Here is a 26,759-nt window from a genome sequence, read left to right on the forward strand (position 1 = left end):
GTTCCCTGACCAGAGATTGAACCCAGGCCATGGCAATGACAGTGCCCAGTCCTAACCGCTGGACCACCTGGGAATTCCATTGAGCATTTCTGAAGCACCTACTAGAGCTCAAACACTGTGCTAAGAGCTTCACATATTCTTTTCTAATTCTTACAAGATTCCCCCAAGGTACATAACATTATCCGCCTTTTCTAGATGAGGAATCTGAGGCATAGAGTATGTACTTTTTCTCCTGAAACACCTGTGAGGGCAGGAGACAATCTTTGGGTCAAGTCAGTTAAATCTGTACTAATATGTATAGGAAACCAAGAGAGTGGGAAACAGAAAGAATTGCTGGAGCTTGTGGTTCAGGAAATGACACTGCCTTGTAAGATTCTAACCTCTATGCCCTTTTTCCTATGGTTTGGGTCAGGGTGGAGACTTAAGAGACTCTGGTTCTCAAAGCAAGTTCTCACATTATTCAATATGAGATATTAAAGGCAGCTGTTAAATTTGAAGTGTTACCAGAGAGATGTAATAAATTTACTTATTGTTGATGAGCACTTAGAGTGGAATATTAAAGAAAACATCCAAGATTTGACGGTGGAGAAAGCCCAGGTGGGACCATAGTAGGAGACAAAGGCACACAATGGAGATGTGAAGGTTCTGGAAAGGAATAAGGATATTAAATCTGATTCAGAGAAAGGACCCAAATTACTCTCTGGTTTAGTTTTTGGAGGCCAGCTGGGAATGTTATTGGTTGATTTTTATGTTCAGGATTATCCCCAGGGATCTATTTGGAAATAAAGCTCTGGAACATATTGTGATAGAAACTGATCTGGGTCATCCAAAAGTAAGTTGTTTAGAATCACTACTCTCTTCCATGGCCAAAATTTAAATATGTTTTTAAAAGCTTAAGATTCCTATTTTTCTGTATCAGAGTTCATACTTTTCTCAGGGAAGCATTGCTGATCAATGATGGAATGAACAATTAGACAGTTCCTCTCCTGCCAATTTCTTACTTATCATTTAAGAACTTGTCTTTGCAACTTCCTTCTGTTCAATAGGTGATGAAATTCAGGAGTTTTTTAAAAGCATATTTTATAGTAGTCAAAAATAATACAATCCTGAGATCTCCGTATTTGAACACATATGTTTAAATATCACTTGAATTTTTATTCAAATACCCAAGTGTTTGCTTTTTTCAACTAGTTCTAAGATTCTTTGGTTTTTTTCTTTTTTTTGAAGTAAATCACATTTACTACAAGCTAAGGTCTCCTGAGTCCTAAGTCTGAGTCAGTTTTGACCTAAATCTTGACTCTTTGAGGAAGATATTTAATATTAAATAAGGTGGATTATTCATTTGTTAAACATTCCCTTCCCTGGAGTTTTCACCGTGGATCAATTAATACCCATTTCTGAGAAATCTGAACAAGGCTCCTGCTCTGGCAAATAGAAGCAATTCAGTAATAAGAAATTACTTGGCTAAATTCTGTGAGATTTGGGGGCTTCTTTCTGCAGGAGGCAGAGTATTTGGTGAGTGGATGGGGAGATGTAATATGTATCAGTCAACAGTGCAACTAATCAGTATAAATGAGAGAATCAGTAATAATAACATGAATATGGTAGGCAAACTAGAAAATTACTTAATAAATTCTATTCCAAAAAAAATTAAGTATTTTATTCTATGAATTCTAGAAACATAAACATGCAACTTTGGGAGTATTTACAAATCAAGCGTTTGCTAAACTGATCTCATCTTGCCAGTCATTGAGTCAGTGTAGAAAAACTGCAGTCAAGTGGAACCTCTCATCCCTTATGAATCTGTTTTACTCAGGTTCAAAACTGTAACTGCTGGACTTAAAAATCACTATGTGTAAAAAAAAAAAATCACTATGTGTATCCTTCGCAAATGTATGCTCAAGTGTTTGATCATATACTCTGCATCAGTTCAGTTCAGTGCTACATCACATACTCTGCATCAGTTCAGTTCAGTCGCTCAGTCATATCCGATTCTTTGCAACCCTATGGACTGTAGCATGCGCGGCCTCCCTATCATCACCAACTCCCGGAGTTTACTCAGACTCATGTTCATTGAGTCGGTGATGCCATACGACCATCTCATCCTCCGTTGCCCCCTTCTCCTGCCTTCCATCTTTTCCAGCATCAGGGTTTTTTCAAATGAGTCAGCTCTTCACATCAGGTGGCCAAAGTATTGGAGTTTCAGCTTCAGCATCAGGCCTTCCAGTGAATATTCAGGACTGATTTCCTTGAGGATGGACTGGTTGGATCTCCCTGCTGTTCAAGGGACTCTCAAGAGTCTTCTCCAACACCACAGTTCAAAAGCATCAATTCTTTGGCACTCAGCTTTCTTTATAGTCCAATTCTCACATCCATACATGACTACTGGAAAAACCATAGCTTTGACTAAACGGATCTTTGTTGGCAAAGTAATGTCTCTGCTTTTTAATAAGCTGCCTAGGTTGATCCTAGCTTTTCTTCCAAGGAGCAAGCATCTTTTAATTTCATGGCTGCAGTCACTATCTGCAGTGATTTTGGAAAGTGAAAGTGAAGTCGCTTAGTCATGTCTGACACTTTGCTACCCCATGGACTGCAGCCTACCAGGTTCCTCCATCCATGGGATTTTCCAGGCAAGAATACTGGAGTGGGTTGCTATTTCCTTCTCCAGGAGATCTTCCCAACCCAGGGATTGAACCCGGGTCTCCCGCATTCTAGGCAGATGCTTTACTGTCTGAGCCACCAGGGAAATGATTTTGGAGCCCCCCAAAATAAAGTCTCTCACTGTTTCCACTGTTTCCCCATCTATTTGCCATGAAGTGATGGGACCAGATGCCATGATCTTAGTTTTCTGAATGTTGAGTTTTAAGCCAACTTTTTACTTTCCTCTTTCACTTTCATCAAGAGATTCTTTAGTTCTTCTTTGCTTTCTGCCATAAGGGTGGTGTCCTCTGCATATCTGAGGTTATTGATATTTCTCCCAGCAGTCTTGATTCCAGCTTGTGCTTCATCCACTCCAGCATTTCTCGTGATGTACTCTGCTGCTGCTGCTGCTGCGTAGTTTCAGTCATGTCTGACTCTGTGCAACCCCATAGACGGCAGCCCACCAGGCTCCTCAGTCCCTGGGATTCCCCAGGCAAGAACACTGGGGTGGGTTGCCATTTCCTTCTCCACATGATGTACTCTACATATAAGTTAAATAAGCAGGGTGACAATATACAGCCTTGACATACTCCTTTGCCAATTTGGAACCAGTCTGTTGTTCCATGTCCAATTCTAATTGTTGCTTCTTGACCTGCATACAGATTTCTCAGGAGGGAGGTCAGGTGGTCTGGTATTCCCATCTCTTTAAGAATTTTCCACAGTTTGTTGTAATCCACACAGTCAAAGGCTTTGGCATAGTCAATAAAGCAGAAGTAGATGTTTTTCTGGAACTCTCTTGCTTTCTTGATGATCCAGCAGATGTTGGAAATTTTATCTCTGGTTTCTCTGCCTTTTCTAAAACCAGCTTGAACATTTGGAAGTTCATGGTTCACATACTGTTGAAGCCTGCCTTGGAGAATTTTGGTCATTACTTTGCTAGTGGTGAGATGAGTGCAATTGTGTGATAGTTTGAATATTCTTTGGGATTACCTTCCTTTGGGATTGGAATGAAAACTGACCTTTTCCAGTCTTGTGGCCACTGCTAAGTTTTCCAAATTTGCTGGTGTATTGAGTGCAGCACTTTCACAGCATCATCTTTTAGGATTTGAAGTAGCTCAACTGGAATTCCATCACCTCCACTAGCTTTGTTTGAAGTGATGCTTCCTAAGGTCCACTTGACTTCTCATTCCAGGCTCTAGAGTCTGGCTCTAGGTGAGTGATCACACCATCATGATTATCTGGGTCGTGAAGATCTTTTTTGTATAGTTCTTCTGTGTATTCTTGCCACCTCTTCTTAACATCTGTTTCTGTTAGGTCCATACTATTTCTGTCCCTTATTGTGCCCATCTTTGCATGAAAAGTTCCCTTGGTATCTCTAATTTTCTTGAAGATATCACTAGTCTTTCCCAGGCTATTGTTTTCCTCTATTTCTTTGCACTGATCACTGAGGAAGGCTTTCTTATCTCTCCTTGCTATTCTTTGGAACTCTGCATTCAAATGGGTATGTCTTTCCTTTTCTCCTTTGCGTTTAGTTTCTTTCCTTTCACAGCTGTTTGTAAGGCCTCCTGAGACAACCATTTTGCCTTTTTGCATTTCTTTTTCTCAGGGATGGTTTTTATCACTGCCTCCAGTACAATGTCATAAACCTCCATCCATAGTTCTTCAGGTACTCTATCAGATCTAATCCCTTGAATCTATTTGTCACTTCCACTGTATAATCTTAAGGGATTTGATTTAGATCGTACCTGAATGGTCTAGTGGTTTTCCCTGCTTTCTTCAATTTAAGACTGAATTTGGCAATAAGGAGTTCATGATCTGAGCCACAGCCAGCTTCCGGTCTTTTTTTGCTGACTCTCCAGACATTCTCCATCTTTGGCTGAAAAGAATATAATCAATCTGATTTCATTATTGACCATCTGGTGATGTCCATGTGTAGTGTCTTCTCTTATGTTGTTGGAAGAGGGTGTTTGCTGTTTACATGTCAAGCATTTTCTGAACTGATCTCATCTTGCCAGTCATCGAGTCGCTGTAGAAAAACTGCAGTCAAGTGGAGCCTCTCATCCCTTATGAATCTGTTTTGCTCAGGTTAAAAAATTCAACTGTTGGACTTAAAAATCACTATGTTTATCCTTGCCAAATGTATGCTCAAGTGTTTCATCGTATACTCTGGCTACCTATCATAATATTTGAACAGGCATTTCTCAGCCTTGCTCTTATCTGTCTTTTAAACATTTTAAAGAATATGTTAATTTTCTTCTAAAGTTTTTTGTAGATAAGGATTACAAGTACAACTCAGCCAAACAGCCTAAAATATCAGCCAATATTTTCCTTCAATCTAACAAAAAGTGAGAAAGTCAAACTTCTTACCAGAAATGTGTATAACTTTAGGCATATCAATAAATCAACTGACCTCAGCTGGGGGGAAAAAAAACTGGAAAAGCTGAAACATCTCTGAGATTAGTTTTTTAATCTTTGATAGACTCAAGGTTGTTGAAATGAACAGTGATTTTTATTAAATAAGCTATGGCAACCAGACAACCCCCTAAGGCCTGCTGCCGGCAGCCCTGGGAACTGGCCCCATCCTTCAGCTGGTGAACACCAGCCCCAAGACCTGCCAGGCCTCACAGCCAACCCAGTGGGCCAATAACCACTGAACAAGGCAGGGTCTTTCCACCAAACTCACCAGGGACCAGCCATGTCTACCAGACTGCCCACTGTCGTTGGCCCTGCCACAACAGAAGGACCCTCGCAGCCCACACTGAGGACAGCCCTAGAGCATTTAACTCTGGTAACCAGTGGGGAGTATGCTGCTCAGCCCCATTGGACATAGCCTACATAAGACCACTTTTCCATGATTGGTAAGTTTTTTACATTTCCTAAACACATAGAAATAAAAACAGAGAATTAGGCTTAATGAGATAGCAGAGGAATATGTTCCAAATGAAGTAACAAGACAAAACTCGGAAGAAGGACTAAGAGAAATAGACATAAACCATCTATGCAATAAAGAATTCAAGGTAATGATCATAGAAGTGCTCAATTAATTGGGAGAAGAATGAATGAACACAGTGAGAAGTTTAACAAAGAGGGGAAAAAAAACTGAGGAATATCATAACTGAAATAAAAATATACTAGGAGAAATCAACAGTAGATGAGATAATACAGAGGAACAGAACTGGAAGAGTTCACCCAACCTGAAGAGAAAAAAACAATTTCTTTAAGGATACTTTAAGAGACTCCTGGAAAAACATCAAGTGTACTAACATTGGGCTTCCCAGGTGGTACTAATGGTAAAGAACCCACTTGCCAATGCAGGTAGATGTAATAGATATGGGTTCAGTCCCTGGGTTGGGGAGATCCCCTGGAAGAGGGCACAGCAACCCACTCCAGTATTCTCCAGTATTCTGGAGAATCCATGGACAGAGGAGCCAATCAGGCTGTAGTCAGCAGCGTTGCACAGAGTCCGTCATGACTGAAGCAACTTAGCACACCTACATGTACTAACATTTGCATTATAAGAAGGAGAGAGAAAAGGGCAAAAAACTGACATGATAGCTGAAAACTTCCCTAACCTGGGAAAGGAAACAGACATTCAGGTCCAGAAAGCACCAAGAGTCCCAAACAAGATGAACTCAGAGGTCCATAACAAGACACACTGTAATTAAAGTGGCAAAAATTTAGAAAGAGAATCTTAAAAGCAGCTAGGGAAAAACAACAAGGGAACTAACATAAGACCATCAGCAGACTTTCCAGCAGAAACTCTGCATGCCAGAAGGGAGTGGCATGATGTTTTTAAAATGATAAAGGGAAAAGGAATACTCCACAAGGCTACCACTCTGATTCAAAGAAAAGACCAAGGGTTTTTAAAGAGGAGCAAAAGCTGAAAGTAACTGGGTTTACAAGAAATGTTAAAGGAACCTCACTAAGTCGAAAAGAAAAGGCCACAACTAGAAATATGAAAATTACAAAAGGAAAAAATTTCATTGGTAAAGGCAGGTATCCAGTAAAGGTAGTATATCAACCACTTACAAAACTAGTAGGAAGATTAAAAGACAAAAGTAGTAAAATCATCTATATCGACAATAAGCAGTTAAGAGATACACAAAAAGGTATAAACTGTGATGTCAAAAACAGTAAACTTGAAGGAGAGTAAAAGTGCATTCAAACTTAAGAGAATAGCAACTTAATCAAATATGTATAAAGATTGCTCTACATACACTTCATGCTAACCACAAAACAAAAGTGTAAAACAGGTACACACACACACAAAAAAAAGAGGACATAAATCCAAGCAAACACTGAAGATAGTTACCAAATCACAAAGAAAAGAGAACAAAAGAAGAAAAAGTAATAAACTGGTTTAAGATGGCAGACTAAGTACCTGTTTCAATTTTCCTTTCCTACCCAAATTACCAGAAACAAATTTTTCTAATCTATCATGTCCTTGGAAAACAATAGGGATCGTCTTGGTGGATCAGAAATTAATAGCTCCTAAAAATCCAAATGCAAACATTACCAGACTGAATGAGGAACGTTCAGAAGATGGCTGCTGTAAAAGATGGAACAGCATTGTCTTTGTGAAGGGTGTGTCCCAGAAGTTAGAATATGTAGGAATAGTAACACCATTCTCACTAAAAATACAAGAAAATGATTCAAGAACAAGACAAGAGAGCTGCATATCCTTGCTACCAGAGAAAGAAGTAGAAGATATAAGAATAGGAATGAATGGAAATATTTCCAGATGATATGATAGTCTACCTAGAATACCCAAAAGAATCAACTGACAAACTATTAAAACGAGGAAGTCAGTTTAATATATGATCAGATAAAATGACATTATATATAAAGCCATCACTTTCTGCAGCACCAGCAATAACCAGTCAGAATAACTCCATTTTGTATTTTTCTTTTGCAATTAAAAAAATACAGATAACTGTTGAAAGCCCTTGTGAACCTCTTCCCCATTTCATTCAACTCTCTCCAGCTCAGAAGTAACCGCTATCTTGCGTTTGGAGTTTTTCATTTGCATGCATGCTTTTTATATTTTGCTGTCTGTATGTGTGTCTGTATATGTGTACACAAGTGCCCTTAAATATATAGTATTGAAATTATTTCAAAAAATGAAGTATATAGTATTATTTTACACATTGAAAACTTGTATACAAATGGTATTAGATTACATATATATATTTGTGCAACTTGCTTTCACCCATTAATATCTTTATCATTCATATTGATATTTTGAAATCTATTTTTTCTCTCATTTCCAGAAATATATATATGGAAACTTAAAAATGTACCTCAAAGGACATATGTTTTAATGCAATGGGCTGAATGTTTGTGTCCCCCCAGAATCATATATTGGAATCCTCACCCCCAATGTAATGCTGTTAGGAGATTGGGCCTTTGGGACGTAATTAAGATGGAATTCTCATGAATAGGATTAATGCCCTTATACAAGGGATTCCAGAGAGCTCTCTCTCTCCTGCTGTCTACCATATGTGGATACAGGAAGAATACAGAAGTCAACAACCTGAACAAGGCCCTCACTAAAACCCAACCAAGACTAGGCACCCTGGTCTTAGACTTCCAGGCTTTAGAACTATGAGAAATAAGTTTCTGTTGTTTACAAGCCACCCAGCCAAAAGAGAACTTTATTATAGCAGCCTGAACTAAGACAGTTAAACACAAAACTTTACAAAGCAAGTTAGAAAACTTGGAAATAACCTTAGTGTCCATCAGTAGGAAGAAAGTTAACTAACTTATGGTATAGCCATAGTATGGTATTCCCTAAAATCAGGGAAATGATTTTAAGTACTTAAAAATAATTTAGTAGTTCTATATGTACTGACATGAAAAGATTTTCAGGGTATAAAAGAAAATATAAAACAATATTATCCCTTTAATGTTAAAAATTAAAATTGTGTATTTTTAATCACAAATGCTTAAATGTATTTTAGAAAAACAGAAAAAGTAATAATGTTGAGTACCACTGGGTAAGTGAATGGATTTGAGAGGAATGAAAGTAGATTTTTTCTTCTACTGTCTATTGTTATTATTTCTTTAGTGGGAATATGTCCTTATATTGTGGATAAATTGATGGTATATAGATACACAAATGCTAGACAAAAAAAAATCATTGAGAATGACCAAAGGACCAGGTCTCAGGGCATACAATCCAGGAAGAGCTGACTCTATTATAGGACTTTTAAATAGTTTTAATAGGCATTCTCATGGCCTAAGACTGTAACTGAAGTTTCCATTTTAAAATACAGGGAAGCAAGACAAACAGTTAGTAAACATACTTACTGACAGATCTCAAAGTTTTCAATCGGAGAACACAACCACGAAAATTCAAGCGCAGCACGTTTAGACGCCACCTTTGCAAAATAGACACTATATATTTATCTGTGATTATATTTCTTACTGCAGAAAAATCAATCTAAAAAGGATATACAAAAATGTTAAGAAATGAGAAAGATCTTTGGCATGTGAAATTTTAAAATATTTTTAAAGCATCAAAGAACTAAAATTTCTTTATTGCATCACTCTTTTTTGTTTGTTAGGGTTTTTGTGGTCATTCCCAGGTTTAATTACAAACAGATTCCAAATGTCCAGTCCAGGTTGACAGCTGGGAGGGCAGGGAACTCACATTCACCCCCAACAAGAGTCAATTTGTCGTGGAGTGCCTGGATGCCCACCCCTTCATTCCAGGTGAGCCCCAAGGCTTCCCCCTACTTCAATGTCAATGGACCCTTCTGCATTCATCACTAATGTGTGCCTGCTTCTTTTTTCATGAGCACAAACTATACATTGAGTGCTTGACTATGGAAAGACAATATAGTATGTGGATTATAACGGCTTTTCCATAACTCATAATTTTGTGGGGGTAGTTCTAGAGATAAGGAAAGATGATCTGAGTGCAGTGTATAAAACTGAAAAGCCCAGAATTTTCTGTAACCTCTGAATGGCCAGGGCTGGTGGATAAAAAACAACATAGTATTTTTTTATTGAAGTATAGTTGACAACAGTAACATAGTGTTAAAATACTACCTTTCAGCTAAAAGGTTAAGTGTACTTAACATCCTATTTCTTATTGCTTTCTGAACAAAGTTATTCTTCATGCTAAAAGGTTTATTACAGTTGTGTTACATTTGAGCACTCACAAATACAGACAGACATAATTGCAAATGAGGGGCAACAGATAATTGTAGAAAGAGAAATTTGCTGAACATTAACTTCCTACTCTGGCTTTGCTCTTCACTGCCATGTGCTCATATTTTCTCCATCTTTACCCAGTGAGGTCTCTGGGCAGGAGTGCTGGCTTTTTCTGCCAGTATTCTGTAAGATTTGCCCTGATTTAATATGGTACATATTCCTTCTTTCCCAGACCATTTGGATTCAGTTTATTTCTTCTTTATGGGTTTTCCAAAGGAAAAAGTGACACCCCCTAATCTGTCACATAAGTTAAGAGATTTATTATTTTAAATCAGTGGTTCTTAGTGTGGTCCAGAGACAAGCAGCATCAGCATCACCCAGGAACTCACTGGAAATGCAAATTCTCAAGCCCTTCCTCAAAAGTACTGAGTTAGAAACTCTGGAGGTGGCAACCAGCAATCTAACAATCCCTTCCAATGATTCTGATGCATTCTCAAGTTTAAGAATCCCTGCCTTCAACTAAAAATTACGTCTAAGACAAGAATACTAAATTTGGTAGCTAAGAGGTGTTAATTAAGACAAGAACATTTTTGAAAATTATCATTGCTACATAAGGTAAGAGTAGAACACTATAGTCAAGAATGGAATGGTGCTCTGATGGGATGTAAAGATGCTGAGTTGATTATGGAGCTAGATTCCTTGTACCTTGCCAACTCCTCTTGGGTTCTTTGTCAAAGTTTCTACAGAATGACCCCAATCACCTATTCATAGGTCAGTCTGAGCACATGATATCATTAGTCCTCTAATCAATAGCAATTAAGGAGAGGTGGTAAAGTCAGCTATTGACTGGACATAGGCAACAAGGAAAATGTTGCCACTCCAACATTTGTTGATGGCATAAATGATCAGTTATTAAGATTAAAGCAGTCATCCAAGAAAAAGAAAAGAAAGGTCATCAAGGATAATACATGCTTATTTTTATCATTGGCTAAGACCTACCACTCAATGTTTCTTTGGAATGAAAAATAAAGCATGTTCTACTTTATGGGAATAGTATAAATATAGTGCAATGACAAGAATAATACAAGAGGCATGAGCCTGGGAGTCCACATTAGAAAATGCCTGAGTGTATATATGTGGATGTTCATGCAAACACACCAAGAATTATCAAACAAGCTTTGTTTACATGTTGTCTATTTTAGCCTGATTTCAAGCTCAGTAGTTTTTTTATTCTTCTCTTTTACTCCGTATTTTGTGCTGCTTTGTTGTGTTTTTTTGAACTAAGAACAGTAGCTAATATTTATTGAGTGCTGCCCACATGCCAGACTCTACAGTAAGCACCTTTCTTGCATTTTGCTTAGTTTATCTCTGGAGCTCCTTGAGTAAGGCAATGTTAAGCCTAACTCAGATATAATAGAGCTTTATTTAAATCCAAAAAATAATATTCAATTTATTTCTACTATTTAAATTAGAAAATACTTCTATCAAATCTCTTCAAATAACATTTTTTATCTTTTCCTTCAGGCTGTGCCTGGACAAAAGTTAAACAAGCGTACCTCCTTTTTGTGATCTCATGTTGTGGAGCAGGGAAGAAGGTAGTCCCCATTACTGCTATAAGGTGGCCTTATAGCAGTCTATTCTCCTTTAAGAACTAGAATAAAGACATTGCTTCAGGTAGTGTCTACTTACACCATTCCACAATGAGCCCATTTGTGTCATCAACAACCAGGAGCGATTAACTTGACCACATATTATCACATCTCTTAAACTGAGGTAGGAGAAAATCTAAACACAAAGAAAAATAATACACAATTTTGAAAAACATGAATTTTGATCTAACTCTTCCATTTTCCATTTGTGTGAGTGTGTGTGTGTTAATAAGGGTAATACAGTCCATATATTGTGGTAGCAGGGGTTTATGTGCTTGCATTTTATCTAAAGATAGAAATTTCGTCTAGAGTTCTAGAACTTATTTGATGATGCCTTTGATATAGTGTGACCAAATTGATAGTTGCAGAAGGATGGTAAAGAAGATAGGTAGATTTATTTTGTTTTCTGAATGAAAATAGCATTCTGCTAGAAAGTGAATGATTTCCCTAAATGAAGGCATTCAATAATCGTTTGCTGAAATGAACTGGGTTCTTTTTAAAGTTACGGGATTCCTGGGAATATACTTAAAATATATGTTGTAGTGAGTTGATATATGTATACATTGTGAAAGGATTCCTCCATCTAGTTAAACACATCCAACACTCACATATTTATCTTTATTTTAATTAATTTGTTTTTATGAGAACATTTAAGTTCTATTCTGTTAGCAGATTTCAATTTTACAACACAGTGTTATCAACCATAGTCACCATGTATCACTTTAGATTCTCAGACCTTATTCATATTATAGCTAAATGTTTATACCCTTTTTCTAAACTATGAGTTACATAGCAGAAGAAACCCAGCTGATGCAAAAATAGCAAACTGGATCATGTAAGATAAAATTACACAGGGTAAGGCACAGAGGTAGAAAGAGATGGAAAATATGAAGGAAGTTAAGAGCACATTATATAACATGAAAAGGTTATAGATAACATTATACAACATTCTATATATGCCCTTATAGAATTTCCAGAAGAAAGGAAGAGAACAAATGGAAATCAAAGCAAAACTCAAAAATATTAAAAATAAAAATGTTTTAGAATGATGAAAAGCAACAATTATCAGATACAAGAAGCACAAGAAATCCCAAACAGGATACTTATCCCATGGCTTTGTAGTGAAATTACAAAAGGCCATAAGCAAAGGAAAACCTTAAGTGCAACCAGAGACAGATTATCTACAAAAGAATGTCACTTAGCAGTCTCAGAAAGCAAAAGTCAGCAGAAAATACTTATCAATCTCAGGTACCACATGTAAGTAAATTACAACTCAAGGATGAGTATTAAGTAGACACCCTATGATGAACATTGAGAAAGTTTGCCTTCAATGGACCCATCACAAAAGAACTAGTAAATGATGTTTATGTAAGAAGAAAGGAGTGAGATGAAATAGTAATGAGGGGCAAAGAAACTAATAAGCATAGGAGTAAACCCAATAACCTTATAAAAGCATATAATGATGATGACTAATGTGAGGGGTATAAAAAGCAAGGGACAAAACCACTAGAAAATACCAATATTCTAAGACTGGAGAGAGTAATCAGAGTTAAAATGTTCTAAATTCTGGTAATTATTCAGGAAGAAAGTTTAGATATTCATTTACTTTAAACTTTATTAAGGTAAATGTACATGTTAAAAATATTTAAGTGAAACCATTGAAATAAAAGAAATAGAATGGATATCTTCTAAAATATAAAAATGGGGGAAGGGAATAGCTTTTTAAATTCAACAAATAAAGGCAGAAAAGGACAAAACAAGGAAGCACATAAAAAAACAAGTAGTATAAAATGAAATGAAAAACTGAATCTAAGTATATCTAGTAATAATAAATTTAACAAAATTCACCGGTGGGAAGACAAAGATTACCCCTAATAATGTTTTTGCTTTTAAGTTTTACCTTCTGATATTAACATAGCTATCAAAAATCTCAGTTGTGTTCATCTTGTTCAGCATTGTACTTTAGGTGGATTTTTAAAGTTTATCTGATAAAGAAGGTCACTACATTATAATTAAAGTAATTCTAACAGTCTACTAAGGATATATAACAATTCTAAATGTGTAAGCATCTGAAAACATAGCCACAAGGATACAATGAGAAATTGACAAATCCACAATCATGATGAAAGGTTATATCAGAACTCTCAATTGTTGATAAAACATTCTGAGGAAATAATCTTTCCTGGATTCCTCAGTGCTCCTGCAAAAAACTCTAGTCTCCGGAGACACAGAAATCTGTATGACGTAAAGGTAATGTTTTATCTTTACTTCCTCTATAAACACTTTACTTTCCTGTGAACTATGGAGATTAGATCTGTAGCTATCTGTCTAGTTAATTCTCTGATCCGAAAGGATGATAAAAGTTTTCTTTTCTCCCCAAGAATGTCAAATGGGTATAATCCAGCCTACTTTCCTAGGTCAAGCTCCCAAGATGTCAGGAAGATCCTTACTAATTTAAATTCAAAGAGATATGGGTCCCAGGACCTTGGCAACATCTCTATGTCATAAAAATCAGTGATACTGATTCTTATCTGGCCCTTGGAGAGATATATTTAAGCCCTGCCTCCCTGATAGGTCAGTTGGTAAAGAATCCACCTGCAATGCAAGAGACCCTGGTTCGATCCCTGGGGCAGGAAGATGTGCTGGAGAAGGGATAGGCTACCCACTCTAGTATTCCTGGGCTTCCCTTGTGGCTCAACTGGTAAAGAATCCACCTGCAATGTGGGAGACCTGAGTTCAGTCCCTGGGTTGGGAAGATCCCCTGCAGAAGGGAAAGGCTACCCACTCCAGTATTCTGGCCTGGAGAATTCCATGGACTGTATAGTCCATGGGGTCACAAAGAGTCTGACACAACTGAACAACTTTCATTAACTAACTCCCTCTTTTATTTACAAGGACCTTGTTACTACATTGGATCCACCCAGATAAGCAAGGATAATCTCACCATCTCAAGATCTTTAACTCACTCACATCTCCTAAGACTCTTGCCTTGTATTCACAGGTTCTGAGGCTTTGGTGGGGTATGGGGGTGGGGTGGGGGAGCAATTATTATTCTGCCTATCATACTATGTAAGGAAATGAAGGTGAAAGTGAATTTCCCCTAAAGTCAGGAACACAACAAGGGTGCCCACTCTCACCACTACTATTCAACATAGTTTTGGAAGTTTTAGTCACAGCAATCAGAGAAGAAAAAGAAAGAAAAGGAATCTAGATTGGAAAAGGAGTAAAACTCTCACTGTTTGCAGATGACATGATCCTCTACATAGAAAACCCTAAGGACACCACCAGAAAATTACTAGAGCTAATTAATATAGTAAGGTGGCAGGATATAACATTAATACACAGAAATCCCTTGCATTCCTATACACTAACAATGAGAAAACAGAGAAATTAAGGAAACAATCCCATTCACCATTGCGACAAGAAGAATAAAATACTTAGGAATAAATTTACCTAAAAAAAAAAAAAAAAAAAGACCTATATATAGAAAACTATAAAACACTGATGAAAGAAATCAAAGATTACAAAAATAGATGGAGAAATATACCGTGTTCATGGATCAGAAGAATCAATATAGTGAAAATTGAGTATACTACCCAAAGCAATCTATAGATTCAATGCAATCCCTATCAAGCTACCAATGGTATTTTTCACAGAACTAGAACAAATAAGTTCACAATTTGTATAGAAATGCAAAAAACCTTGAATAGCCAAAGCAATCTTGAGAAAGAAGAATGGAACTGGAGGAATCATCCTGCCTGACTTCCGACTATACTACAAAGCTACAGTCATCAAGACAATATGGTACTGGCACAAAGACAGAAATCGAGGTCAATGAAACAGAATAGAAAGCCCAGAGATAAATCCACGCACCTATAGACACCTTATCTTTGACAAAGGTGGCAAAAATATACAATGGAGAAAAGACAGTCTCTTTAACAAGTGATGCTGGGAAAATTGGTCAGCCACTTGCAAAAGAATGCAGCTAAAACACTTTCTAACACCATACACAAAAATAAAATGGATTAAAGATCTAAATGTAAGATGAGAAACTATAAAACTCTTAGAGGAAAACATAGGCAGAACTCTCTCTGACATAAATCACATCAAGATCCTCTATGACACACCTCCCAGAGTAATGGAAATTAAATAAAAAATAAACAAATGAGACCTAATTAAACTTAAAAGCTTTTGCACAACGAAAGAAACTATAAGCAGGGTGAAAAGACAGCCTTCAGAATGTGAGAAAATAATAGCAAACAAAGCAACTGACAAAGAATTAATCTCAAAAATATACAAGCAGCTCCTGCAGCTCAATACCAGAAAAATAAACAATCCAATCAAAAAATGGGCCAAAGAACTACACAGACGTTTCTCCAAAGAAGACTTACAGATAGCTAACAAGCACATGAAAAGATGCTCAACATCACTCATTATCAGAGAAATACAAATCAAAACCACAATGAAGTACCATCTCATGCCAGTCAGAATGGCTGCTATCAAAATGTCTACAAACAATAAATGCTGGAGAGGGTGCAGAGAAAAGGGAACCCTCTTACACTATTGGTGGGAACGCAATCTAGTACAGCCAGTATGGAGAACAGTGTGGAGATTCCTTTAAAAACTGGAGATAGAACTGCCATACAACCTAGCAATCCCACTGCTGGGCATGCACACCGAGGAAACCAGAATTGAAAGAGACACACGTACCCCAATGTTCATCACAGCACTGTTTACAATAGCTAGAACATGGAAGCAACCTAGATGTCCATTGGCAGATGAATGGATAAGAAAGTTGTGGTACATATACACAGTGGGATATTACTCAGCTATTAAAAATGCATTAGAATCAGGTGAGGTGGATGAAACTGGAGCCTGTTATATAGAGTGAAGTAAGTCAGAAAGAAAAACACCAATACAGTATGTCAATGCATATATATGAAATTTAGAAAGATGGTAATGATGACCCTATATATGAGACAGCAAAAGAGACACAGATATAAAAAACAGACTTTTGGACTCTGAGAGACGGCAAGTGTGAGATGATTTGAGAGAATAGTATTGAAATATGTATGTTACCATATGTGAAATAGATGACCAACCCAAGTTCGATGCATGAAGCAGGGCACTCAAAGCTGGTGCCCTGGACAATCCAGAGGGATGGAATGAGGAGGGATGAGGGAGGACAGAGGGAGGTTCCAGACTGAGGGACACGTGTACACCCATGACTGATTCATGTCAATATATGGCAAAAACCACCACAATATTGTGAAGTAATTAGCCTCCAATTAAAATAAATTAATTTTTTAAAAAAGAAGTGGGAAAAAAAAGAAAAGAAAGTGAAAGTCGCTCAGTCATGTCTGACTCTTTACAACCCCATGGACTATACAGCCCATAGAATTCTCCAGGCCAGAATACTGGAGTGGGTAGCCTTTCCCTTCTACAGTGTATCTTCCCAATTCAGGGATCAAACTCAGGTCTCCCACATTGCAGGTGGGTTCTTTACCAGCTGAGCCACCAGGGAAGCCCAAGAATACTGGAGTGGGTAGCCTATCCCTCCTCCAGTGGACCTTCTTGACCCAGGAATTTAACCAGGGTCTCCTGCATTGCAGACAGATTCTTTACCAACTGAGCTATCAGGGAAGGATATGTAAGGAAATGATCAATACTAAATTTAAGAAGCCAGTTACATCTGTGGGAGGGAAAAAAAATCCAGAGAGGCTTTAATTGTATTTGTTAAATCTTATTTCTTAAGCTGAGTGGTGATTACATTCATTATATATTTTTTGTGCATGCCTAAAATATTTTATTTTAAAAACCTCATTTTGACAAAAATATCTAGGAATGAATGTAACTAAGGTGAAAGACTAGTACACTGCAAGCAACAAAGCATTATTGAAAGACATTTAAGACCTAAATTAATGGAAAAATATCCCATGTTAATAGATTGGAGGACATAATAACAATAAAATAAATTTAACCAGAATTTGAAATCTGCCTATGAATAAACACACACACACACACACAAACCCTGCAGATTCAAAGAGTATTCTATCAAATATCCAAGGAATTGATAATACTAACAAGAAAAGTACTTAAGATAGCAGTACTACCCAAAGTGCTCTACAAATTCAATACAGTCTCTATCAAAATGCCAATGGTCCTAGCAAGCAAGAATATACAATGGGGCAAAAACAGCCTCTTCAATAAATGGTGCTGGGAAAACTGGACAGCTACCTGTAAAAGAATTAAATTGGAACACTTTCATACACAAAGATAAATTCAAAATGGATGAAAGACCTAAATGTAATACCAGAAACTATAAAACTCTTAGAGGAAAACATAGGCAGAACATTTGATGACATAAATCAAAGCAAGATCCTCTATGTCCCACCTCCTAGAGTAATGGAAATAAAAACAAAAGTAAACAAGTGGGACCTGATTAAACTTAAAAGCTTTTGCACAGCAAAGGAAACTATAAGCAAGGTGAAATGACAACCCTCAGAATGGGAGAACATAACAGCAAATGAAACAACTGACCAAGGATTACTTTCCAAAATATACAAGCAGCTCATACAACTCAATGCCAGAAAAACAAATAACCCAATCAAAAAGTGGGGGGAAAACCTAAACAGACATTTCTCCAAAGAAGACATACAGATGGCTAACAAACACATGAAAAGATGCTTAACATCGCTCATTATTAGAGAAATGCAGATCAAAACTACAATGAGCTATCACCTCACACTGGTCAGAATGGCCATCATCAAAAAGTCTACAAACAGTAAATGCTAGAGAGAGTGTGGGTGTGTGCTGTTGGTGGGAATGTAAATTGATACAGCCACCATGGAAGGCGGTATGGAGATTCCTTTAAAATCTAGGGATAAAACCGCCATATGACCCAGCAATCCCACTCCTAGGCATATACCCTGAGGAAACCAAAATTGAAAGAGACACATGTATCCCATTGTTCATTGCAGCACTATTTACAATAGCTAGAATGTGGAAGCAGCCTAGATGTCCGTTGACAGATAAATGGGTAAAGAAGTTGTGATACATATACACAATGGAATATTACTCAGCCATAAAAAAGAACGCATTTGAGTCAGTTCTAATGAGGTGGATGAACCTAGAACCTATTATACAGAATGAAATGAGTCAGAAACAGAAAGATAAATACTGTATTCTAATGTATATATACGGAATCAAAATGCTGTTATGTATACACTGGTCAAGTCATTCTGCAAGGACTACATGTTCAAGTTGCTTGGTAAAGCTGAAGAAGGATGACTATCAGGTTGAGATATATGTATTTCTTGAGGCTTATACAAATAAAAAATAAAAAAATAAAATGCAGGAATGAGAAAAACGTGCCTGGGAAAGGCATTGGAGCATTGGACCTTCAGTGGGAGAGGTGGGCACCCCAAGTGAGACAGGGGTGAGGGGTCGGGACTGGAAGAGGAGGGCATGGTGTGGGAGGTGAGGCACCAGCAGCATGAGGCTGGTCCAGCACAGGGCTTAGAGCCCAAGTGCACAGGAAAGGGGTCTAGTCAAGGAGTGGGACTCTAGGGGAAGAAAGTCAGGTGGTCATACTGAGGGGTAGGATGGAGATGGACCTTAGAGATGTGAGAATCACATCCATTCATGAGATGAAGGACTGGCCTGTGTGGAGTATCAGAACCAGAAGAGTGTAAGGAGGGTGGTGCTTGCACAGGAAACACGGCTATGACAATTAGAGATTGGTACATATGGGGAAGAGGTGGATAAACCGAGTAAGTTAAAAGCCTAGAAAATTGGGATCCAGGTTTCTCCCTCTATGAGAAGGTATAGTTGTGAGTGTGGAAAGGAAGAAAACTAGAATGAGCTCTCTGCTGTTAGATTGGAATTGAGTATTAATGGGAAATCATGGTTTTCAGTACACAAGTAGATAAGAGATGAGGCTTGGAGTGGGAAAATCCTCCCCTGAAGCTCATGGAGAGTGGACTCTTGAACCAAATCAAACTTCTGTCAGCAAGAAAGAGCAGAGGGATTGACTATTGAGCAGGAAGCATCTTGCCAGTCCACTGTCCGATAGATCATCAAAGTAGGGAGCAAATGCCTTTAGCTCCAGGACGCTTTTACCACTTATTTGATTTCCTGGATCTTACTCACTAAACTGTAGATATTGCTAGATCATGCATCAACAAACATTTTCTAAAAAGGGGCAAAAGAGTATATATTTTGACTTTGTGGGCCAAGAAGAGATGTCTTCAACTCATTGAACAACAATTCATCAAGAGATAAATTGTCTTTTTTTTTTACATTTGAAAATGTGAAAACTATTCTTAGTTAAAAGTTCATACAGAAAAGGTGGTGGAGGGCAGTTTTGTCCCTTAGGCCACAGTTGGCCACCCTTGCTATAAATTATCCCCATCCCCATCTCTCCCATGATGGGCCCAGCCAAATTCTTAACCCTGTTTATTTTTTTTTGTCACCCCTGTCCTAAGGGCAACCTGTGTCCAGAAATATTCATTTCATCAGAACAAATAGAACCAAATTTAGGGACAAGAAATGAAAATTCCCCAAAGATATTTTTTGGCAATACTGCCTTGTCTCAAAAAGGCCAGTTTTCACAATTCCCAGAGGTTAAAAATAGAATTGTTAGAATGTGAATGTATTTAAAGATTTTGACTAGTAATTCAGGTCATCATTAGACATAAGTGTTTTTATATGTCAGAGTAGAAGTCTTGGGTCCATTCCACCATTGACTGTGTACCAGTGGGATTGTTTAGTATTGGTTTAGTCACATTTAGTATTAGTAGGCATGTTCACTTATAGATCACATCAACTTCATCCCCATTATACAAATCAGGAAACTGAATACTGGAGAGATTAGATTACATGCTGTAGGTTATACACTATTTCAGTCAGCTCAGACTACTGTAACAAAATACCATAGACTGAGTCACATTTCTGGAGATTGGGAAGTCCAAGATCAAAGCACTGGCAGATTTGGTTCTTGGTAAGGGCTCTTTTCGTGGCTTGTAGGCATCTGCCTTCTTGCTGTGTCCTACATGGCAGAGAGGAAGCTCTGGTTTTTCTTCCTCTTTTTCTCAGGGCAATAATGCTATTATGGGGACTCTACCCACATGACCTCATCTACACCTAATAATCTCCCGAAGATCCCACCTCATAATACAATATCATCTCACTGGGAGTTCATTCTTCAACACATGAATTTGGTGGAGGCACATTCAATCCATAACACACAGTTATTCAGATCTCAGATTCATACTCTGATTTTCTACATTTAAGATTCATTTCCTTACACAATTTCCACAGAAACTTTTCCCCATTCTAGAATGATAGATTGTTCTCACCCGACTGCCACCCTGCCTAGAATAGAATGAGTCACAAAACACCTTTCAGCATAAAATTTAATCCTCACCATATAAATTCTATTTTGAGCATTTTTCCAAAGGCTCATAGTTACTGGACAATTTCTAATCATAAATTTCTTGACAGTATGCAATGACTTTCATAATTTTGCTGATAAATTCTCCTAAGAGACATTTGTATAAAAATTCTGCAAACACCCATTTACTTGAATAAAAAAATTGTTCGAAAGTAAACTGCAGTTGTTTAATAAAGCCATTCTCCTCATCCAAAATCAAAATGAAAATTTTACCAGCACGAGGTCAAGAGTTTTCTGTTCATTGTTTAAACTAACCTTTCCTTTTAGCACAACACTGAATGTCAAAAAATATAACAACACTGTCACCTCCAAACATGTAGTGGAAAATTTATATCCTGTTAGAAATAGAACTCCCAAGAATAAAACAGTTAATCTGCTTTCATGTTCTATTGATGCTTAATCTTTAAAAAAAATCAAGTATTATTTCAACACCTGGACTGTTCTTAGGAAATATCTTGTTCTGCTTACTCAAAGTAGAACATTCTAGAGAAGTTATTTTTGTGTTGTTGTTTTTTTTTTTAGTTGAAGGATAATTGCTTTACAATACTGTATTGGTTTCTACCATACACCAACATGTATCAGCCATAGGTATACATATGTCCCCTCCCTCTTGAGCCTCTCCCCCACTTCCCTCCTACCCCATCCTACCCCTCTAGCTTGTCACAGAGCCCTGGTTTGAGTTCCCTGGGTCATACTGCAAATTCCCACTGGCTATCTGTTTTACATATGGTAGTGTATAGTTTCCATGCTACTCTGTCCATTCGTCCCACCCTCTCCTTTCCCCACTGTGTCCACAAGTCTGTTCTCTATGTCTGCGTCTCCATTGCTGCCACACAGATATGTTCATCAGTGCCATCTTTATAGATTCCACATATATGCTTTAACATACAATATTTACTTTTCTCTTTCTGACTTCACTCTGTATAATAGGTTCTAGGTACATCCACCTCAATAGCACTGACTCAAATGTGTTTCTTTATATGGCTGAGTAATATTCCATTGTATATATGTACTTCTTTATAGCTTCTTTATACTTTCATCTGTTGATGGACATCTAGGTTGCTTCTATGTCCTGGCTATTGTAAATAGCGCTGCAATGAACACTGGGGTACATATGTAGTTTTCAATTATGGTTTTCTCAGGGTGTATGCCCAGTAGCAGGATTGTTGAGTATTATGGTAGTTTTATTCCTAGTTTTTTAAGGAATCTCCATATGGTCTTCCATAGTGGCTGTATCAATTTACATTCCCACCAACAGTACAAGAGGATTCTGTTTTCTCCATACTCTCTCCAGCATTTATTGTTTGCAGATTTTTTTAATGATGGCCATTCTGACCAGTGTGAGATGATGCTTCTTTATAGTTTTGATTTGCATTTCTCTAATAATGAGCAAACAGTGGAAACAGTGGCAGACTATTTTTTTGGGCTCCAAAATCACTGCAGATGGTGACTGCAGCCATGAAATTAAAAGATGCTTACTCCTTGGAAGGAAAGTTGTGACCAACCTAGACAGCATATTAAAAAGCAGGGATATTACTTTGCCAACAAAGGTCCGTCTAGTCAAAGCTATGGTTTTTCCAGCAGTCATGTATGGATGTGAGAGTTGGACTATAAAGAAAGCTGAGCACTGAAGAATTGATGCTTTTGAACTGTGGTATTGCAGAAGATTCTTGAGAGTCCCTTGGACTGCAAAGAGATCCAACCAGTCTATCCTAAAGGAGATCAGTCCTGAGTGTTCATTGGAAGGACTGATGTTGAAGCTGAAACTCCAATACTTTGGCCACCTGATGTGAACAGCTGACTCGTTTGAAAAGACCCTGATGCTGGGAAAGATTGAAGGCATGAGGAGAAGGGGATGACAGAGAATAAGATGGTTGGATGGCATCACCAACTCAACGGTCATGAGTTTGGGTAAACTCTGGGAGTTGGTGATGGACAGGGAGGCCTGGCGTGCTGCAGTCCATGGGGTCGCAAAGAGTCAGACACGACTGGGTGACTGAACTGAACTGAACTGAATAATGAGCAATGTTGAGCATATTTTCATGTGTTTATTAGCCATCTGTATGTCTTCTTGGGAGAAATGTCAATTTAGTTCTTTCTTCCCACTTTTTCATTGGGTTGTTTGTTTTTCTGGTGTAGAATTGCATGAGCTGCTTGTAATATTTTGGAGATTAATCCTTTGTCAGCTGTTTTATTTGCTATGATTTTCTCCTATTCTGAGGATTATCTTTTTACCTTGTTTATAGTTTCCTTTGCTGTGCAAAAAATTTTAAATTTAATTAGCTCCCACTTGTTTATTTTTGTTTTTATTTCCATTACTCTAAGAGGTGGATCATAGAGCATCTTGCTATAATTTATGTCAGAGTGTTCTGCTTATGTTTTCCTGTAAGAGTTTCATAGTTTCTGGTCTTATATTTAGGTCTTTAATTAATTTTTAATTAATTAATTAATTTAATTAATTTTGAGTTTATCTTTGTGTATGGTATTAGGAAGTGTTCTAATTTCATTCTTTTACAGGTAGCTGTCCAGTTTTCCCAGTACCACTTATTGAAGAGACTATCTTTTCCCTGTTTTATATTCTTGCCTCCTTTGTCAAAGATAGCATGCCCACAGGTGCCTTGGTTTACCTCTGGGCTTTCTATCTTGTTCCCTTGGTCTGTATTTCTGTTTTTGTGCCTGTACGATATTGTTTGTAGTATAGCCTAAAGTCAGGAAGGTTGATTCCTCCATTTCCATTCTTCTTCCTCCAGGTTCCTTTGGCTTGTTTTTGTTTTTAATGCAGTATTTCTGATGTATAAAATGGTAGATATTCTGAAAATTTTATGAGTGTCTTCTCATGTATATAGAATCTTAAGAAAAATAAGAATTTAATGTTTTTCACATATCTTTCTTCTGTTTCTCCCTAATTTAAATTTATTCTCAAAGGAGACATATGCCCTCTAGAAGACAGTATCCTAAAAAGCATTCTACTATGATTTCCAAATGCCATTATAAATCAAAAATCTGTTTTGGATATAATATGTTTCATATGGGTCTGAACTATGATGGTTAGAGTCTGACATTCAAGAATTGGGTCCCAGGGACATACAGGCCAATATCTTTATGTGTCACTTAAAATATTTTTAAAAATATATTTCATAGGAAAAATAATTATGTGGCCAAATAATTTTTGGAAATTCAGATCAAAACAAAGTAAAATATTATGAAACAGTTAAGCACAGAAAGAAAGAAAGTCACAAACACTAGGCTTTTTGATGGAAATTCTCTATTCTCATGCTTTCAAGATGCCACATTATCCTGGTTTTTCCCTGACTCTCCCCCTGATTCTCTGCCCTCTCCATTTTCCTATTAGTCTAAAGAAACAATAGGATACACAAACATTTACACACACACTAAGGAATTTGCTCCCACAATTATGGAGGCTGAGAAGTCCAAGATCTGCAGCTAGTAAGCTGGAGACCCAAGAGAGCCAGAAGGGGTAGTTACAGTGTGAGTCCAGGGTCTGAGAACCAGGAAAGGCAGTGGTGTAAGTTCCAGTGCCAATCCGAGTCGAAGACAGGAGACAGATGTCTCAGCTCAAAGGCAGTCAAGTATAGAGAGAATTCTTTCTTGCTTACCCTTTTATTCTACTCAGGCCTTCAGTGGCTTGGATGATATCCTCCCACGCTGGGGAGGGCCTTCTGCTTTACTCAGTGCACTAATTCAAAAGTTAATCTCATCCAGAAACATCCTCATAAAACACACCCAGAACTAATGATTAGCCAAATATCTGGGGACTCATGGGCCATTCAAGTTGGCACATAAAATTAACCATAACAGTCCCCAGGTGGCTTCCTTGCCTTTTCTTAAATCATGAGTATTTCCCAATACTCACCCTTTGGCACCAGCAGATTCTTAAAATTTCTCTCCCTCAAAGAGTTTGTTCATTCTTAGGGCTTATATGATATTTACAATAACAACGTAATCAAATTGTTTAATGCTATACTTTCAGTAAGAAAGGAAAGGTTGTGTGGAATTAGAAAGGGCACTTAAATTTATTGTGGACTTCCTCTGTGCTAGGCATTTCATGTCAATTCTTAGAAGACTCCTGTTATGCATCCATTGTTATCCTATTTTAAAGACGGAGGGACCTAATTCCACATTACTTTCCAGTTCTATCTGGATTAGGCTTGACAAATAAGATACAGGATGCCCAATTAAATTTGAATTTTACATAAACAGCTAATAGACTTTTAGTACAAGTATGTGCCACATATTGCATAGGACAAAGTTATCCTAAAAAGGAAAAGCAAACTTGAGTTTTAAATTTAGTTGGGCATTCTATATTTTTACTTGCTAACTCTGGCAACCCTCAACCTGACTGGGGTCTCCCATTGCTTGTGCTTGTCCTGTAGCTCTGTATATAGACCCCCAGTGTCAGCCTGGCCATCTGTCCCTGATCACTTGCTTGTCACCATGGTCATCACATGTTGACAGCTCCCATAGCCTGATCCATGTGCTGTACACACCTATAGGACTCTCATCAGGAAGGAATTCTTCCATGCTCAATACACGGCCGAGTTGTGGCTGTTTGGGCAAATCTTCTGAAGACTATTCTCTATCACAAGCAACTTTGGGACAGTCTTCCCCTCACTCCACCTAGAACTAGCACCACCCTGGCAGTCATGCTTCTGGTTGAGTACCCCACTGGCATATAATTCACCTCCAGGAGAAAATACGGATAGAGAACTGATTTAAAAGAACAAAGCCAGAACACTTACTTGGCAGGGGACATAACCATGATCACACACACACACACAAAGGCAGAGAGGCATGTCACAGCTCAGGGCAGCATATGTGCCCCAGAAAGGGAGAGTAGACAGGATTTGTGTTCAACATTTTTTCACCATGGATAAGACTGTAAGTATCATGTTTATGAAAGCAGTGAATTCCACAGGCTGTACGACATAGCTAACTCACTGAATATTGGAACTAGTACCAAAATCAACAAGAGGAAATTGAACAGAAATAACAGGAACCACTGTGTTGAGGTTGCGAATAGCAGTGACATAAAGTAAAACTGCTGGCCAGCAGTTCAGATAAAGAAGACCTTAGCATTTTTGTTCAACACAAGTTCAAGGATAGGCATTATGATGTAGCAGGGGGAAAGACAAGACTTAGATTCAGACATACCCTATCTCAATCCCTGATTTCACCACTTAGGGAAAGAGTGGGAGCTTCTGGCAGACATCTGTGCTACATTCCCATGCAGACATGTCTCCCTAGTGGGAGCCCTCTGAAGGCCACAGCAACTGACCGCTGAATAGCCTGCCTTGAGCACGATGGTAAAAGTCCCTGTGCCCATCCTTGTTTCAGAAACTGTGGAACCTCCTACCTTCAAAGAACTGAGTCAACTTAGGAAGCACAGATGTGATGGCCAGTGTGGGCTCAAGTGCAGTGTTCTTCTTGGGTACTTGGGCTCTAAGATTTGCACAACCAAGGAGCAGGACCCAGGGGGAATTAGGATTACAATTCATGATTGAGATTGACTTTACTGACTGCCAAAAGGGGGCATATAGCAAACTGACCTAAGGCCCTCAGGGAACACACATGAAGGGTAACTGACCAAGACTAAGGGAGAGAACAGAAGCCTTTCTGGAAATGTAGTCTTTCTGGAAAAGATGACATCTGAGCTGTGCATTACAGGAGTGAGCCAGTCAAAGAATAGAAGAGGGCCCTATACAGAGAAGGCATAGTGACTGCAGAGAGTGTCCTGTACTTGGGTAATAGACTAAGTAATGCAGTATGGCTAGAGCTGAAGGTTCCTACAGAGAAATGGTGGAGGATGAAGTTGAAAGATGGTGACGGGCTAGATCAGG

The 26,759-nt window shown here is 38.0% G+C and overlaps 1 protein-coding gene across 1 annotated transcript in view; it reads right to left on the reverse strand.

Moving 5' to 3' along the window:
* The window catches only part of FBXL13 (F-box and leucine rich repeat protein 13), a 209,862-nt gene that overhangs the window by 125,743 nt on the left and 57,360 nt on the right, over positions 1 to 26,759 (reverse strand). The window contains exons 8-9 of the mRNA XM_061166528.1: positions 11,488 to 11,583; positions 8,950 to 9,082 (exon numbers count right to left, since the gene is read on the reverse strand). Of these exons, the coding sequence (XP_061022511.1) occupies positions 8,950 to 9,082; positions 11,488 to 11,583 (229 nt within the window). The remainder of the gene's footprint in view (positions 1 to 8,949; positions 9,083 to 11,487; positions 11,584 to 26,759) is intronic.

This window comes from Dama dama, chromosome 18 (genome assembly GCF_033118175.1).
Source record: "Dama dama isolate Ldn47 chromosome 18, ASM3311817v1, whole genome shotgun sequence".
NCBI lineage: Eukaryota > Metazoa > Chordata > Mammalia > Artiodactyla > Cervidae > Dama > Dama dama.